Here is an 18,857-nt window from a genome sequence, read left to right as displayed (position 1 = left end):
ATTTGGGGCGACTGGCTATAAACCCTCCCATCATATTAAACTGAACATGAACGTTAGCTTGTCGGTCGTAGCCTGGTCGTAGCTAGCAGAGCAGTATAGTAGTAGGTTTGTGTTTGAATTTCAGTTGGCAAAAACGTTTTATACATTTCTAAAAAATGCGGTCAACGTCTAATTTATTAATTTCTCCCTTGTCCTCCTCCATCTGATCTACCAACACGGGAGAGTTAGGTGTGCGTGGAGGCTAACAGCCCTAGCACAAAGACTGGAAACAGGGGGAAACAGCTAGCCTGGCTCTCCCAAAAAGACATTTTTGGAAATACAGTATTAGGTTTCTGGTAGAGAGTTAGATGAGAAGATTGATGCCACTCCCATTCTGTCCGTTAAATATAAGGCTACAGCTAGCAGCCAGTTAGCTTAGCTTAGCTTAGCACAAAGACTGGAAACAGGGGGAAACAGCTAGCCTGGCTCTGTACAAAGGACATTTTGGGGAATACGCTTATTAGGTTTCTGGTAGAGAGTTAGATGAGAAGATTCTTCCTACAGAAAACGTTAATTTTGATGCTTTTTTGGAGCCAAAAACACGAACAAACATTAACAGTAGGCTACTGTAAGATTTGACGGCGTAACGCAGTATTTCCATTTTCGCAGCAGTGATGGACAAAACGCACATGCAACCATCGACAACATGTCATCGTTCTTCATCCTCCCTCCTGGAATCAAACAAAAAGCTCAGTAATATACTGAGTAAATACAATTACATGTGTGCATCTGGTTACCTATTTAATGACCCGGGTTACATTTTTGTTAACAATAAATTAGTATAATCCTTGCAAGCAGCTGGCAGGCACAAGAGAGGTAGAGTTTCTTTAGCAGTTAGAAGTTTCAGTATTTGCTTTCACTTGAGTATTTGCATTTCATATTATCTTAAGCACACAACAATGGAAATTGATGCAAATAACCAAGACGGCAGATGTTTTGGCTACTGAGCCCCAAAATACCCATTGGTTATATTGCACTGGAAGATTATTTGGTTTGTAAGATATCTTAGCTCAACCTAAGTGTGTTTCTAAGCTGCAGCTAGTTGCTGCAAGGATATTTGCAGTTTGTTTCCAAGGTAAAAAGCTGGGACATAATATGTGATTTCCAGGCACTTTCATTTGTTTACTCATAAAGGCGTTACAAGATGTTTTTAGGTGCTTCGTTGGGATTAACCCTGAGAAGTAGTGTCTCTCACTCAGTGAGCTGTGAGCCTGGATGCCGATTAAAATAGAGGATAAAATAGTGCTTTTATATTGTTTTTGTTTCATTGAACAACGTTTTTGCACAGTAGTTTGCAAAGCAGTTATGTGTGTTTAGACTCACGACTAAGTTTGGGACGCAGCTCAGGATATTATCATTAATAGGTTTACATGGATGCCCCGAGACTCTAAGATATTTACTTTTCAAACACAAAGTACGTCATGTTTTTCTTCGTTTCTAAGATATTAGGAGTTAAAATAAAACTTTTGTTTGGCATGCGTCTGTGAATAAAGCTGTCACCTGTCTCATCCTTTTTGTGCTAGGTGTTTTAGGTGTCATGCATGTTTCATGTAAAACATTATCTCATTTTTGGATCCCTATACTGGTTAAGATTAAAGACACATTGTTATTTACAGCGTATGTCTGCAATTTACAGTTAATATGAATATGAAGAAAACTTTTCAGTAGTTTACTGTAATATATACAGGCATAGAGACAGACATAGTATATTACTGCATGACCAGCTACAGCATTACGCTATAAACCTCACATTCTGCTAGATTACTGTAATACATTTTACAGTAATAAATTGTAAATAAGACTGTAGAAATAACGAAATAATGCTGGCGACCTCGGCTGCCAGTAGTTTACTGTCATTTCACAGAGAAATTTGTTATATACACAAAAAAATATGTACAGTATGTGCAATATCAGTGTGATATGCAAGTTATAGTGGTAGTGGGAATTAGGGCAGTGCAGAGGTAATGGTATGGTGATGTGCATAAGAAGAACAACATAACAGAATAGTTCAATGAGAAATGCAGTTTTTTGTAAATCATATCATACGTTTGAGTACATGTAAAATGTATGGTTGGTATAATTATTAATAATACATCTGAAAATGTTATTTGTGTTACTTCACGGTATATTTCCAACTTACAACTTAATGGTGTCTTAGTTTAGCACATTCAAGAGTACTCCTGCTCAAGTATACGTTTATATATAATTATACTTAAAAATTACGCTTTTATTATATTATATATATAATTTAGCGCTGTGAAATTGCTGTTTTATTGCCTTGAAAGTTGCATTAAATGCAACATTCAAGAGACTAAAAGAGCACAACAGACGAGATCCAAGTGTCACTGAGGGCATCTACAGTGTCCATCCAAAGGAGACTGTGCGGGTGGTGGGTGTTGTTGGTAGGGGGTAGGGGGGGTCATTGAGGTATACGAGCTCATAACTCACACACATGGTCGACCAATCACCAGAGCCTGCGGGGGCAGAAAGCCGGTAGGTTACACTTGGAGACTAATGCACACTCGACACAGGACGAACAGAGACAGGGAGTCAAGAAGCAACAGAGACGTCTCTTTCTCTCTTTCTACAGGATCACTGGAGCAATTTCACCTGAACCCGAGACGGGAAACGAGCCTCTGACCGTCCCTCTGAGGTAATTTGCTCTGTTGGTGCAGAGGCTCACTTGGCTTCACACTGACTTTGTTGTATTGGAGGTGTTCTCACTCGCAGGTCACAGAGGGAAGAGGAAAGCGAGCAGTGTAGCTGACAGGAAGTGTAGTTAGCGGTGCACCATGGGAAGAGTGGCGTTTGTCATTGTTTGGGATATGGGATCAGTGTTTAAGATGTAGCTCTTGCATGCTTTGGAAGATTGATTGAGTCTTAAATAGGGTGTCACCTTAGTACCGATAAGTTTAAATTGCTGTTTATAATGTCCACAGCTCAGGTGTAGATCTTTTTATTGTACCTGTCCTTAACACTTTTTTTAACAGCTCTTTAAACTTTGTCATCTTTGTTTTTTTAGGTAAAAAACTAACACACCCGTTGGTTTCCACGTGCTTTCACAGTTTCACGTCCTCACATTATCAAACAAAAGTACTTCAGATGTGATATCTCATCCGCCCCTCAGGCTCTGTATGAGGATTTCAGGACAAGTGCGGTCTTTATGTGTGGGAAGTGTGTGTGTTTTGATCCCAGTATTCGCTGTCAACATGTGTTGAGGAAGAGAGACTTCGACAGCTGGCCGGCCTCAGTGGAAAGCATGCGGCTGCTTCTCTGCGTGCCAAATCTCTGCCTGCTATTTATACCCACCTGGTGTCTGTTCATTCACGCCTGGCCACGGCAAATGCCACCACATCAAAATGCTTGCCAATCACAAATTTTCTGTTTCGACTATAGTTGATTTGACGGGTTTTAAAAAATATATTATTATCAGGGTTTGGCAGTGTTGCAGCCTCTTAAGGCAAGTTTTATAAGTTTTACAGACCACAATAGTGTTTGCTCTGGTTAACTATACAAAAAGACATAAAGACTGCACTTGACCATGACAAAACACATTAATAAAATACAATACTGTATATACAAATACAATATATCACCATAATTAGAGGTGGATGTTTCAGGCTGACAGTGTACATGTTTTTTAGCCATGTCAATGTTGGTCGGTATAGGTTCACCACATTGGAGTAAAGTATCTCAGCAGTTATCGGATAGATTCTCATTACATTTTGTACAGATATTCATGGTCTCCAGAGGATGACTGCTAATGACTTTGGTGATCCACTGACTTTTTCTCTAGCGCCACCATGAGGTCAAAATTTCACTTGTTCCAATACTTTGGTTCATGACCAAATACCTGCAAAACTAATAGAATTCCCATCAACCTCAGCTGCACTTTCTGTTTAGTGCTAATTAGCAAACATTATGCTAACATGCTAAACTCTTGAATATGGTATATGGTAAGCATGCTGACATTAGCATTTAGCTCAAAGCACCACTGTGCCTAAGAATAGCCTCTTAGATCCTCGAGCATCCAAAATCCCAAATAATGACAATAACAACATACAGCATATTACTGAACAATATATCGTCATCACATTGCGGTGGATGACTGTTATTATATACAGTATATAATGGCTAATGGAGTACTCCAACCCTCAATTGTACAGTGAAAACTTCTTGCTCACTCCCTTTTTCGTCTCTTAATTCTATGTAGGGGTTGTAAAATTATTGATGAAACAAATTCATACCTCACATGAGTTTTGTCCAGCAATATCTTTTTGTCTGAACAACTGTGGCCAAGATTTCCACAATCAGAAGGTTAAAACATCCCCAGATTTTAGGTGTTTATGCACCTGATTAGTATGTGTGTACTAACGTACTTTCATGCTCTTGTATGTGTGTGTTTTGTTCATCCTCTTTTCCAGTTCTCACATCGTAGATGCACACTGACAGTGACAGAGAAATGGCCATACCCCGGATGTTTAACTCCAACACACCGTTCATCATCGTGACCGGAGGATCTAAACTCTCATTTCTTGGCAACGAGGACAGCAGCCAAGGTTGTGAGGAGGAAAAGGACTCGCTGGTCCAGGCCATCGCCCCCCATCTGAGTCGGGTGATGCAGCACGGCACTGCCAAACATGTGGTCACAGAGGGGCATGACGTGTCCGAGGAGAATCCCTGCGTCTCCATAGTCGCACAGGCAGAGAGTAAGATTGCAGGTCTACAGTATGTGGATCAATGACTGTCGCATGGGAATGACCACAATGAGGCTGGGGATCCTTTTCTCTATGTAGCTAAATTATTATTGGGGAAAAGGGTTAGTTTCCACTGGTTTTATCTATGCATGATGGATTTTTAGGGTGAAAACTTCCACTTGATTGGCAACTTTTCTACTGGATGAAAACCTTGCATTTCTTTAGAGGTGCTGGTAGGAGGATTTGGTGGACCTTTGGACAGTCGGGCTAGCTGTTTCCCCCTGTTTCCAGTCTTTGTGCTAAGCTAAGCTAACTGGCTGCTAGCTTAATGGGCTATATTTAACGGACAGATATGAGAGTGGCATCAATATTCTCGTCTAACTCTCCGCCAGAAAGCTACAAAAAATGTTGCATTTTTGCTTTAAAGTATTCTTTGTCTTTACCCCTCTTTGTAGTATTTGGCTGAATGTATTTAGGTTTTTGAATATAAGTTTCTATAACCAGTTTAACAATAGTCAAACTCTTAATTGTTGACATTTTCTCTGTCCCAGGAGAAGACTTTCAGGAGTTCAGCCCTACCAACACACAGTGCCCTTACTCAAGATCTCAGCTGCTCAAAAAGCACAGGTACCTCACAGAATACAATCCCCAGGGCCGTCGGTGTGTCTCCGACAAAACACAAACATTTTAAAGGCCCCATGTGTAGGATTTGAAAAATATTTTAGAGAGTCCTTATGGTAATATCAAACAAGACAGTTTGACTGAGAATGCAGGGCTGAAAGCAACACATACCAGTTTTCACAAAAACCTATGCCATCAGAATAATTGGGAAAAGCATTTCAGTAAGTATTGATCTTTTAAATCTATAGAGCTTCGGTTAGTATATTGAACATGACGTATACCCTCTAATTTGCAGGTCTCTCAGCGGGGAAACTGCCCTCGTGAGTGACACAGAGGATGAGGACTTCGATGTGGATGCCAGACTCCCACACTACCACCTCCAGAGGAAACAACGCAGGAAAACCAGAAGACGGAGCCAGGACGAAGGGGAACAACCTCCAATCATCCGGGGGCTGTGGGTGCAGGAGATTGATTGGCTGAAATCAGCATACAGAGAGATGACATCATCCACTGAGATCATACCGCCTCCTCCTCAGTTTACTGACTCGGTCTCACCCCCCTGCAGCCGTGGAGACCTGCACTCCTGCATATGTGAAGGCTGCAGCTGTGCAGATGTGTGCGAGTGTGCCAGAGGATTAGAGGAAGTGTCCCCGTCACAGGAACAGTACAGATCAGTAGATACAGACGACACATCCAGCGCTGGTGACAGAGGAGACTCAGACTCTGATTGCGGCCTGGAGCAGGACTCTGAATCTATTTGGAGTCATGAAAGCGAGTCAGACTCATCTTGCGGAGTGGAGGACGGCATACAAGTAGCAGATAGTTTTGGAGTTGAAGCCAGAATGTCACATTTGACCTTTGACCTCATGCATGTGTCTGGTTTTAGCTCCTCCTCCCATGCTGAGTGGGATTCTGACTCTACAGGGTGTGTGCAAAGCCTGCTGGGAAATTCACACTCCACCTACACCTCCAGCACTGTGAATACATCTCAATGTTCCTTTGGTTTTGATGACATGAGTGATATTGACACAGTTTTGAACATCCTAAGAGGCAGAGTGACACATGTGCCAAAGCTCTTTGTTTCACCTTTCTTCAGAGATTTGATAAAACAGACTCTGAATGACTGGAAGACCAGCAAACCTGTCAATGAAGGACTCATATTTCATCATGTAAGACATTTACATTCAGATTATTTACACAATTCTTAGTTTGTGTCTGATATTAACATGCCTACATATGCCTTAAACCCAAGCTAAGAACACCGATCACTGTTCTTGATGAGTTAAAAGTTTCATCCATGCACTTTTAGCAAAGCCACAATCATTGACGTCAGTTACGTTTGACGGGGTGCACAAATTAAAATAAGAAACTGGTGAAAATCGAAGCAGCAGTGGCCGAGATATCAAGATTTTAAGCCCCTAATATGGGTCAAACGCCAAAAATGCTGGATCCTACATTTCCCATAATGCAACCAATAGCATCAAATAAATCTAGTGGAGTAAAAAGTACAATAATTCCCTCTAAAATGTAGTGAAGTAGAAGTATACAGTAGCATTAAATTAAAGTTTTGAGGAAAAATATTCATTGTTGACCTTTTACTGTCAAATTAACCTTTTTTGGCCACTTAGAGGCAGAAAAACAAGCTAAAAACACAGCATCTGACATATTATCACCTTTTAAAGTTATGGTGAATCTGTTAGCAAATAGTTGCCTACTTATACATCAAGCAAACACAGAGCAACATTAGCATTCATGTGGCAAAATTATGCATATATACAACTAATTTGCAACAGTAAATTTGTTTTGAAGGAAACATAATGTAACCCGAATTATGTTTCCTGTTAACATAATGGGGGAAATGTTGCTAATTAACGTATCTGGACAGTTGCAGAAATGTTGACACTGAACGTATCAGTAAAATATTCCCTGACAATGTATTCCTTTTGATTTTTGCAATACAATATCCGCTTACAGCGACTACAGCATTGTTAAACTTTATTATGGTCATGTTTAGGCACTGACAGCACTTGGTTGAGGTTCGGGAAAGATCGCGGTCTGGTTTAATGCAGAAAAAGTCAGCAGTGACTAGTCTCTAACTTTTGATTAGAGAAGCTTTAAGTACAAGTACCTCGACGTTGTACTTAAGTACTGTACTTGGGTAAATGTACTTCACTCCTGTGTTACAGCAAGTATTTAACCTTTGACTACAGACAGGAAACACCTGCCTGTGACATCACCGGTTAGGGCGTGGCCAAAGTGCAGCAGGCTTTCTGATTGTGTGATGATTTACCCTTTAACTTCTCTGCCTTTTTTCCTCAACCTGGTTGTCATTTATGCTGTCAATGTGTACTTTTGTCTCCTTAAGCAACTTCAGCCCAACAGTTCTCAGTACAGGGAGGAAGAGGAATACTGCATTCTTCACCACATTCAGAACGGCTCATACGGTGATGTATTCTGTATTCGGGACAAAAGCACTGGATTCAAATGTGCTGCCAAGAGGGTAAGCCAAGAAAGAGTGAGTCATTTTTTAAAAAATCCAGATAGGCACCACCCAAAGCTCTTTAAACAATGTTATCCTGCTCCTGAACACTGAAATGATGATTGAGTTAAAAGTGAGTGAAGTGTTATTCAGCACATTGTTGTCCACTGATCTCAGATTCCACTGAGTCACCTCAGCAGCGAGGAGGTGAGCACGTGGAGCGCTCTGAACTCTCCTCGTGTTGTGGAGCTCTTTGGGGCTGTGAGGGAGGGGCTCAACATTGTGCTCTTCATGGACTTGAAGCCAGGTAAACTTTCTTCACTATCAACAATAACTAACACAAATACTTTATACGCAGTTTAATTATCCACCTACAGCCAATAACTTGTAGTGTTAAAAAAGTCATATGGAGTAAATATTTGTCCAAACCTCTTCAGCATGTTTGGCCCAGCTTCTGAAAGAGATGAACACCCTACCTGAGGATCTGGCCCTGCACTACCTTCATCAGTTACTGGGGGCACTAGAACACCTGCACCACAGAAAGGTCCTTCACTTGGATGTCAAAGGTGAGTTCTTGTTATAACGCTGTAAGTCTGGGAGTTTACAGGATCTGGACGGTTTAGATCAGGTCATGTGTAATGCGTACTGTGAACGGTGTCGCTCGTACTGACGAACCCACAGAAAATTATTACCACTCTACGGTTCTCCTCAGCACTACGGGGTATTTTTGCATCTTTCAGCTCTTTGTTTTGGTCTCACAGTTTTACTGGTGGTTGGTTCAGTCTCACAGCTTTCATCAGCGTCAGCAGGCAGCTGTTTTCAGCAAAAGAGCTCAGATAAACCCACTGTACACTACCTTCCCATCACCAAACAGCAGACGGACACAGCAGCTGGTGAACATAGTGGAGCTTTTAGCAGCTGAAGAGCCAGATACTTCCCTCAGGAGTTGGTGGAGACCAAAACAGAGCAAAAGAGAGAGAATATCAGACTTACATTTGTTGGGTTGCCAGAAACACAACTCCAAATGATGATAATGTTGTTCCGTGTCTGCAGGATAGGCAACTGTTTGCTAACAAGTTTGCCATATCAACTTTATCAGGTTTAAATATGTGTTTACAGCTTGTTTTTCTGCCCCCAAGTAGCCAAAACATGAATTACAGCAGCTTTAAATAATGTTCTTAGGTACTTTACTTGAATATTTGTATTTTATACTTTCTTCTTTATACTTCGTCCAGTAAATGTCAGAGGGACATATTGTAGCTTTTATGCCACTAAATTTATGTGAGAGCTAAAGTTACTCGTTACTTTGCAGATTAAGATTTTAAAGAGTAACTTCATCCGGTTTAATAATCGTGCTTGCCCCGCCAACTAGTGGTGACAGCATGCTTTTCCCACATCCTGTGCAGCAGTGATGTATCGTGGCGCCATAGGACCACGCTTCATCACAGTCGGATGTGGTCACAAGTACAACAGACCACACCTGACCACACCCAGATGTGATGTTGGGTGCGATCAGAAGTTCAACAGACCCACAGTGCAGCTATATTTTAGTTACTCTTTAAATACAAACATATCATCAATTTAAAAATATTATGTATCTTTATAGAACTTCTCAGCAGAATATAAAGTCATTAAAATAATTATCAACCAATCAATAATTATAATCTGACATTATTATATGTAAATAACAGAACATTCTGCATAGTGAGTACTTTTATTTCTAGTACATAAGTACATCCTGCTGATAATATTGTACTTTTTAATACAGGGCTTTTACTTGTAATGCGGTACCTGACGTTGGTGTATCGCTACTTTTAAAGGATCTGAATACTTCTTCCATTACCGGTTTCTGTGTACATACAGGCTCGTATTTTCAGTGTAGAATCACTTTTTTAAGTTGATTTTTTTATTTATTTGTAATGTTGTAGATATGCATATATTTGGATTCAGCTTTAGCTTGTTTAGTTTGTTGTGAGACCCCACAGTGTCCCATCTCTCCCTGCCTTAAAAGTAGATTTAATATTATCAACAGTACTTACTGGGAGGGAGGGAGAAAAGTAAAGCCTCTAGCTGCTGGTTTTACTGTCAGTTTGCATCCCCAGTGTTGGTACCTAATCCTAAACTGACATCTCACCCCTAAACCCTCAGTAATCCCTGCTGAGAGGATTGACTGGGAAGGGGCTCTCTCAAATTAGGGCCCTCCGTTGTCGTCTGAGGTGACTGCAAGCAGGTTCACTCAGCCAACAGACATCAAAATAACCGGTCTCATCATATCAGATCTTCATGAAGAGGTGGAAAAAGATGTGTGTATGCTTTATTTTTGAAGCTGTTACCTTGTGCCACCTCGAGTCGGCTGTTCAGGAGCTGCAGAGGCTTTGGCCTCCTGTGTACCCATCACTCTGACAGCCTCCTGATTTCTCTGTCAACTGTTTCATAATGAGCACCGAATGAAAACAAGCTGTCTCACTAAATCCTATGTGTTGATTTTATTCCAGTTGACAATGTGCTGCTGTCTGCAGACTGCAGAGACACATTCCTCTGTGACTTTGGTCTCTCAGAGACATTAGATGACAACGGATGGAGCACTAAGGCATTCAGGGGTGAGTAAAGTATAAAAAGTCTGCAATAAATTACATTACATTAGAACACAATCATTTACTTGATATTTATTGATTACACTTGGATTTGGTTACACAAATTAACCTTAAATAGACACAAAAGAATTACTTACACCCTTTATAAATTTACCATTGATCCAATTTAACTATAATTATGTTTTATTCATTTTCTTATTCTTTTCTTACTGAGAGAAATAAGCAGCTGTGATTCAAAAGGTTCCCTGAAAAGTCATATATTTGAATGGTGACTATTGTATTATCTTTTGTTCTTTAGCAAGTCCATGACAATAACAGAAAGTTAAAGATGAACACACTGACAGAGCACAGGAAATTACTTCTGCATTTATTTACTATGTAAAATTTGCTGAAAACATGCAAACAATACTAAAAAAGAACCTCACTGGTTAAAGGGACAGTTCACCCCAAAATCAAAAATACCTATTTTTCCTCTTACCTGTAGTGCTGTTTATCCATCTGGATTGTTTTGGTGTGAGTTGCAGAGTTTTGGAGATATCGGCCAAAGAGATGTCTGCAGACATCTCTTTGGCCGATATCTCCAAAACTCAGGGTGAACTGTCCCTTTAAAGTCACACGAAACAGAAAAACAAATGTAACAACAAATATTACTGTGTGCCTTTAGCCCTGGATAAGTGTAAGCCATGTCAAAATGTATATAAACAACAGGAGCATGATCATGTGCAAACGAGCCAGGGGAAAACACAAGGTAATTGAGAGGTATGAGGTAAAAATGTATTCACTGTATGTTGATGTAGGAGCTGCCTTCCCCGGGACGGAGACCCACATGGCCCCCGAGGTGGCACGAGGGGAACAACTCTGTGCTAAGGCGGATGTGTGGAGCAGCTGTTGTATGCTACTGCACATGCTTAACGGATGCCACCCATGGATACGCTACTACTCCCATCCACTGTGTCTCCAGGTGAGTCTTCTTTATCGTTATTGGAAAGCGTGATATTTTCACCCTGAAGTGAAAAGAACTGCACTGAGGTATTCTCACGTTTCTTGCATTTGTTTGTCAGATTGTCAATGAGCCTCCGCCACTATGGGAGGTGCCGTCCAACTGTAACAATTTCACGGCCAAAGTGTTCAGGGCCGGACTCCAGAAAGACCCTGACAGACGAGCATCGGCAAAGGAGCTCAGGAGGAAAACCACCAAGGCCCTCAGAGCAGGTCGATGTGTTACCGATTCGAGAATCATCTTATAATGTAAAAATTAGTTATTTTTATAATAATTATAATAATAAACTTTACACACATTATTAAACAAAGATTACAAAGTGCTTTACAACATAAAAACAAATAAAAATATCAAGAAATACTTGAACAAAATTAGAAAGTGCTTTACATAGAAAACAACAGTTACAAAGGACTTAACAACATAAAAACCAGAACAGGAAACCACAACAGTGAAATGAATACAGAATAAAACAAGAATAACGATAAGTTATAAAACAGGGTGGTTAAAATGACGTAAAAAATAGATAAAATAAGAGGGAGCTGAATTGACTATATCAGGGTAAACTATACAATAAAAGTGTGATTTGAGAGGTGATTTGAAAGAGGACTTACTCAGCAAAGGTTATGTGAAGGTTCCTATGGACTTTCAGTTCAGTTCAGTGATGTAGATAGGTCCCTAATCAATTCTAAAAGGAACAGGCAGCCAGTGTAGAGGGACTAAAATAGATGTAAGGTGATCCCATCTCTTTGCTCAGCTAGAAGCCTTGCTGCTGAGTTTTGTATAGTCTTAATCAAGACACGATGAAATAAAAGCATGTATTAGAGTTTTAGTGTCTTTAAAACCAAGCATACAGGTAGGTGGAATCTTTGCCATGTCCCTTAGTTGATAAAAACAAGACTTTACGAGCTTAGTAACATGGTGCTTAAAAGTGAAGCTGGGATCAAATGTTATACCAAGATTTTTAGCTATGAAACTTGGTCAGAAATACACTGAAGGCCAATAATAAGAATGTCTTATCTGTATTTAACTGAAGGAAATCGGTTGCCATTCAGTTTTTGACGTCAACTAGACATTTGAGTGCAGCATAGCAAGGTCTGTGGGCTTTAATGGAAAATATAGCTGCGTGTCATCAGCACAAAAATTAAAGGAGATGCCATGGCAGTGACTAATATAAGAGGGAGCAAGTATAGGGAAAATAAAATAGGACCCAGGATTGATCCTTGGGGCACTCCAAACCTAGTTTTGGCCATTCGAGAGATGTGATTGTCTATATATTCAGATAGGAAACCAAAAACCTTTGATCTCAAGTACCTTACTTCACTTGTGGTGACATTATCTGCATCACTGAGGACTCTAAAAATTAACATTTGCTCCACAGTTGGAGGTCTGAGTCCCTGGTCCGTCAAAAGTGCCTGTGAGAATCTGTATCATGGCAAGAGCCAGAATGAAGACACCCCCTGCTCTTTGTCACCTGGAATCCCCTTCACCCCAACTAAACCATCAGCTGCCGTCTCAGCACCCACCATGTACTGGGTGAGCCCCTGGAGAACTACAGCAGTGGACGAGGACAGCAATGACTGGAAAGATGGTGACTCAGACTCTGAAGTGGAGACAGATTCCTTAACTAGGGAATGGGAGTCCCAGCCAAAATCACTGCAGGATGATTACGCTGCAGATGGAAAAGACTGGGACACCTGTTCTGATTCAGAAGTCGATATATACATGGGAGAGGAGGAACATATTCAGGAAAAGTGGCTGAAAACTGACAGGGACTATGAGGGGGATTGGGAAGAGGAAGGAGATGAAGAGGAGGAGGAAGAAGAGTGGGAATCTTCCATTTCTACAGAGTATCTCCGTGCTCTCCGAGGCCTTTTCCCTTTGCTGCAAAAAGGCCAACAGACAAATGACAATTCATGGGGATCAGAACCAGAGCTGGAATACCTCAGAGACGGTGAGTCAGAAAACCTCTGCGTCATGAGGACAGCTCAGCAGGGAAACATACTCTTGTTTGCCAAGTTATTGAGTGGATACATGTCCAGAATCACTTAATTTCATCTGCTGCAACTACATTTTATTAGGATACAGCATCTCACAAACTGATTGATCTGATTTGGTTACTGAGTGATTACAGAGCTTTTCCTCTCTGTTGCGCATTTAAAGGAACACTTCAAAGTTCAGTTTTTCCACTTTGTCTTAAAGGGGAACTCCACCGATGTTACTCATCAAAGTCTGTTAATAGGTCTTGCGGAGTAGGACTACATTGTGAAAAAAGTTGCATAAAGTGATGTCACTTGAGTCAGTGTCGTTTGTTACAAGTTTGAAAATGAACATCTGGAGTACCAGACCTCTGTAGCGCGCTCCTCATCTCTGCTGCAGGCTAGAGTCTTGAGGCTGCATTAGCTGCTAGCTTAAGACACCCAAATCCCCAACCAAACTGTTGCCGGTCGAGTTGCATTGTGGGTAATGTAGGCGCCAGATTTTAACAAGGAAGAACAATGCATGGAATTTAAAAAGATGATATCTCTGGTTCTGCTGCATCGATTTTAATCTTTTTTTTTAAACTGTCCATCACGAGTCCAACAATGTTACAGGAGTGCAATCAATCAAACATGTGAAATACTCTTTTAATACAATACTCACATGCCATATGAATGTTGAATGAGTTATTGGTTGCTGTATTCATTCCTCCTGTCCATACTGGCCATTTGTTAAGCCACACAGGATTTGAACCCTCTGTGCTTCTATAAGGATATGACAGATGTGTAACCACAACACCACAGTTCAGAGTACAACAACCATGTCAAGTCACTGTACACAAACAACCCCTGCATGTGTCACAGCCATAATCCTACCAATGCACAACCATGGCTGCAGCCACAATCAGCGACAGCAACAGCCAGAGCTCTGTCATCCCATGGCTGCGGTCATAATCACAGCTACAGTCTGTCAGAATCAGCCACAATCAGCAGCAGCCAGTATGATAACACAGTGTGCCAGCTCCTCTGTGGATCAGTGGGAATGCAAAATGTATTGTCGTTTGAGGTTTTCCGAAAAGGGAACCTTGCAAAGACTGAGTTACTGAGCCCCAAGACGCTTCACCTTTTCACTGAGCACCTGAGGAGTCTAATACTAGCAAATTTAGTGATTAATGCGGTGAAGCATGGATTGATTTGAAAAGTATACCTGATTTGTAGTAATGCAGTAGTTCTTGTGTTTTTTGGTACTAACAGAAACTGCTAATATGTTGTCTGTCACTAGATGTAGCTGTAGGCACCACAATCCAGACCCCATCCCCTGAACCTCGAGATGACCCTCCGTCCTGTTTCAGCTGCTCCGACACGTCGCAGATGGATGCCTCAGAGAAGGTGTGTATCTATAGATGCAGCCACAAATATGTATATGTGTAGGTCCTACTGTACATGTTGAATTACTCTTGCACAAAAATCAAAACCCCGAAAAACAAAACATTTCTCTCCATTTTTAAGGACTCTGACCATTCGTCTGATGATCTGAGCTCTGGAGTCTTTTCCTCCTGCAACAGTCAGACAGACGGACACCTGGAGTTGTTGGCCTTAGCAAATCAGCCCTCCTCGTACTGCTTCGAAGGTAAGATGGCAGGACTGTATCACAGTGTTGTACGCTGGTTGACTTCTGTTTTCATAGTTATTTACTGCTCTGACGCTCCAGGTGTTGACATCTGGATTGAGAACGTCCAGGGTGAGTGTCTGAGGATTCGTGAACGTCGGCAGGTCAAAGTGGGCCATGTTGCTGTAGGAATCAGTGATCAGGTAAGAGGCTTGTTTGAATGTGTGAGGTGGTTTTCAGCAACAACAGTCACACACACACACACACACACAAAATATATGGCATGAGCCTGAAGATTATGGTTTTATTTAATCAAAGTATGTTTTTTATTATTATGTTAGGCGGCCCACCTCTGCTATTTTTTTGTGGCGTTTCAGTCAGCACCATCAGACCTGTAGCAAACACTGTCACACCTGCTAGCTACAGTAGCTAGGACGCTCATCAACTCATAATGGGCAAGTGTTAATTTTAGCAAAACTTACAAGAAAAGTGTTATTTAAATGCCGCTAACAACAGAGATATTTCAAGGTTCAAGGTAGAATTTATTGTCAGTCCCTCCAAATACAATACTCCGTATACAGAGGATTCCTTCAGTGCTGCAGTGTACACAATGAGAGCAGATACAATAAAAACAAAGACAATTAAAAATTTAATACACAGTGATATAACATGCCAAGACACATGGAGTAAACTGCAGGGAATTGAGAATTAGGGAATGTTTCAAAGCTATATTTTTAATTTGTGTTATTTGTCAGTGTGGTTTTGAATGAGGTTTTCTTATTGCTGGATCAGAACATGGAAGGTCCGGCTTCATTTCCGCTCTCTGTACTGTACACTGAGTTGATTACTGCATTTTGTTGAGTGACTTTTATCCATGTATTTCCCATTCAGAGCTGAATTTGTAAACCTTGATCCTTCTCTCACTCACTCATCTGTGAGGAGTTAAGGCCCCAAAACTGATTAAAGGAAATTAATATTGTATCATTCCAACATTTAACAGTATGTGTCTGACTTGATGACTAACAAGTACAGTAGAGCTGGGTATTGTTTGAAATGTTTCGATGCTGGTGCCCAGTGGTGGAAGTACACAGATCCTAAACGTTAGTAAAAGTAATTATACATCAATGTAAAAAATAGTCTGTTACAAGTAAAAGTCCTGCATTCAAAGTCTTTTTCAGCAAAATGTACGTATTGTAGAATGCCCCCTTTAATTGTGTTATATGTAGATTATATTGTTGATGCATTTCCCTGTTGTAGCTGCTTGAGGTGGAGCGAGTTTAAACTACTTTCTGCTCCGTTGGGCAGTTCAATCTCTAACAGTGCAAAAGCCCCAATCTTATAAAGACAGTTCTGACTATAATTGGGTCCTGAAAAACATGTTTTCTTAAAACAAGTGAACAAATCTAAGAGTATCAACCAGTTTTTAATTCAAATGAACCTAAAACGGGCTGTTTCTTGAAACGTGAAGTGCGAGGCATGACGCTGCACTCGAATTAAGAGGAATTAAACCTGATTTCAGAAAACTTGAAACTGATTTATTTGCACTGAAAACAGGTTGGGACATTTTTTTCACATTTGGGGAAAATAAAGGGACTCAATTATAGACTAAAATGACTTGATTATAAGGAGATTTTTGCAGGAAACAAATGCATCATAATTTTAAAGGGTGATCATATATTTTGTAATAAAAATCTTAATTAGTAAAGTAACAAGTATCTACAGCTGTCAAATAAAAGTAATGGAGTGAAAAGTACAATATTTTCCCTCTGAATTGTAGTGAAGTAGACGTGTATATAATAGCATGAAATGGAAATACTCAAGTAAAATACAAGTACCTCAAAATTGTACTGAAGTACAGTACTAGTTACTTTCCACCGCTGCTGGTACCGAGATACGTAAACATGTATTTCTACAAGAAAATGTTAAATGGCAAAATTTGGATTTAAATGTGGAACTATCTGATCAAAGAACAAGTAAACGCGATTATGAATCTGCCGGGACATTCGTTGCCAACTTTTCAACACATTTCAGTCAGCGTTGAGGTTTGATGCCCACCCTACCAGAACCCACATGAATTATCTCATCATCTGTCATTCAGATCTCGGGGAAAGCCTTCACGCTGGAGACCCTGGACAGGAAGACGGTGTCCTTTGAACAAGAGATCAAAGAGTCTGGTCTGTGGCTCCGCTGTGTTCCCGCTCCTGACAGATGTCAGCGCTGGAGGTGGAGAGTCAGAGACGGCAAGCTGGAACTTCGAGGATGAGACGTCGTCGTTTGCACTAACTAAGGCATTGATTGTTCTAAAGCCATGTGGACATGAAGATGCGTACATGTACCTGTAGATGCTGTGCTGCTGATATGATGGCTTTTCCTGGGTAAAAATAGGACAGCAGTGCTTTTGGTAGGAATTTGAGATTTGTGAATTTCATCAATCTGTATTTCAAGATGTGATTTTAAAGCTAATTTTCTATTTGTAAAGATGCTTTTCTTGCTTTTCTAAAGGTTTATTATTATTTTTTTTATCTTGCCCTACATTATATGCTCAGTTTCAGTTGTTGTTGTTGTTGTTTGGTGCCTTTTAAGGTGTAGAAGGAGTGAAGCTGCTTAAAACAATGAATAACTCATAATATAACATGAGCAGACTTTAATACTTGAACGTTACTGACATTTTATATCTTAATAAAAAATGACCTTCTAGGCAAAGAAGCTGCTCTCTCCTGCCACCTCTGCTTGTTTTCCAGTCGTCGCCTCCTTCATTCATTGTGTCCTCCAGCTTCAGTCCACACAGGAGGAGAGTGTTTGACTATAGGAGCTGAAGAATGCCTCTTATAGACCAGGACCAGATCTAAAACCTATCAGAAACATTTACAGCACTAGTAAAGAAACTAGCCTTGTGATCTTAGACACGTGGTTTTTCAGACATTTTATTCACATCACATAGGCACATGTAGCTTTTGGACATTTTGCATGTGAAGTGTTTTCATTAAGATGTGAAATTGTTATTAATTATTATAATTCAGATATGAAATGGTTCAGAAGGGCGACTGAGCTGCCAGTGAGGACACTGAGGTCATGTCTGGGAATTTATTGTGTTTTTTTTTTTAGGAAACTGGAGGGTGTTTAACTTAAATAATTAAAACATTTGGTGGATATTTTATGAGCTGATTCCATGATTTTGTCATACTGTATATTTAAATTCTACCACCTTTACGCCACTAAATATGTAAACAGATAATTCAGTATTTCCCCATCAGAATTTTATCACCAACATTTAGATCTTTGTGTTGGGAAATAATATTTACAGAAATCACAGTTAACAGTTAATAAAATGCTTAAAATACTGTGTATATATATTCAAAAAATTAAGACTTCATGTGTTGTTTTTATTGAACGTTTGAGGAATGTGGAGCTAATCGGGGCGCTCGAGCAGCTCCTCCTACAGCAAACATTTAAACATCACCTTTTAGCAGGCTCAACTCAACTTATGGTACTTTTTTAGCCACGACATCACAACTAGTATTCCTCTAACTTTACAACATGATTCTTTATGTGAGGATCAAAATGGCTGATCCTTCTGGCCTGACACAAAATAAGAATCACAATCTTAGTGCACAGTGGCTTGAGGCCCCCCTGCTTAGTCTAGAAAGGGATCTTTGTTGACTATCAGCAGGTGTCCAGTAGCTGATATTGCAAAATGTCAACACAAAGGAAACTAAAGGGCTGTCTGCTGCCTCGAAAGCCCATCATCAAAAGGAAAATGAAAGAAAACAGAAGAAAAAATGACTCATTTTAGCTATGCAATAAAAAATGTCACCTTTAGGATTCTACCACTTTATTACACG

At 40.3% G+C, this 18,857-nt stretch overlaps 1 protein-coding gene across 4 annotated transcripts; it reads left to right on the top strand.

The window, feature by feature from the left end:
* The first annotated feature begins 2,178 nt into the window (after positions 1–2,178).
* LOC122867963 (mitogen-activated protein kinase kinase kinase 14) lies at positions 2,179–18,325 on the top strand. Of its 4 annotated transcripts, XM_044179449.1 has the most exons (16): positions 2,179–2,532; positions 2,630–2,692; positions 4,464–4,748; positions 5,288–5,363; positions 5,653–6,526; positions 7,723–7,857; positions 8,014–8,143; positions 8,274–8,402; positions 10,332–10,436; positions 11,228–11,391; positions 11,492–11,642; positions 12,809–13,381; positions 14,689–14,795; positions 14,916–15,036; positions 15,118–15,218; positions 17,114–18,324. In XM_044179449.1, the coding sequence occupies exons 3-16, from the start codon at positions 4,478–4,480 to the stop codon at positions 17,276–17,278; spliced, it is 3,102 nt and encodes a 1,033-aa protein (XP_044035384.1). In that variant the 5' UTR covers positions 2,179–2,532; positions 2,630–2,692; positions 4,464–4,477; the 3' UTR covers positions 17,279–18,324. The 4 variants fall into 4 exon arrangements, with proteins under 4 accessions (XP_044035384.1, XP_044035383.1, XP_044035385.1 ...); XM_044179448.1 differs by lacking the exon at positions 2,179–2,532 and having other exon boundaries at positions 2,539–2,692; XM_044179450.1 differs by lacking the exons at positions 2,179–2,532; positions 12,809–13,381 and having other exon boundaries at positions 2,539–2,692; positions 17,114–18,325.
* The last annotated feature ends 532 nt before the right edge of the window (positions 18,326–18,857 follow it).

The sequence above is a fragment of the Siniperca chuatsi genome, linkage group LG20 (assembly GCF_020085105.1).
Source record: "Siniperca chuatsi isolate FFG_IHB_CAS linkage group LG20, ASM2008510v1, whole genome shotgun sequence".
NCBI classification, from domain to species: domain Eukaryota; kingdom Metazoa; phylum Chordata; class Actinopteri; order Centrarchiformes; family Sinipercidae; genus Siniperca; species Siniperca chuatsi.
This window is presented reverse-complemented; position numbering and strand designations above follow the sequence as displayed.

Coding starts and splice junctions, on each gene's coding strand:
- LOC122867963 (XM_044179449.1), top strand. CDS start 4,478: ATGCACACTGACAGTGACAGAGAAATGGCCATACCCCGGATGTTTAAC. Junction 11,392..11,491: donor CCCATCCACTGTGTCTCCAG/GTGAGTCTTCTT, acceptor TTTGTTTGTCAG/ATTGTCAATGAGCCTCCGCC. Junction 11,643..12,808: donor CACCAAGGCCCTCAGAGCAG/GTCGATGTGTTA, acceptor TTTGCTCCACAG/TTGGAGGTCTGAGTCCCTGG.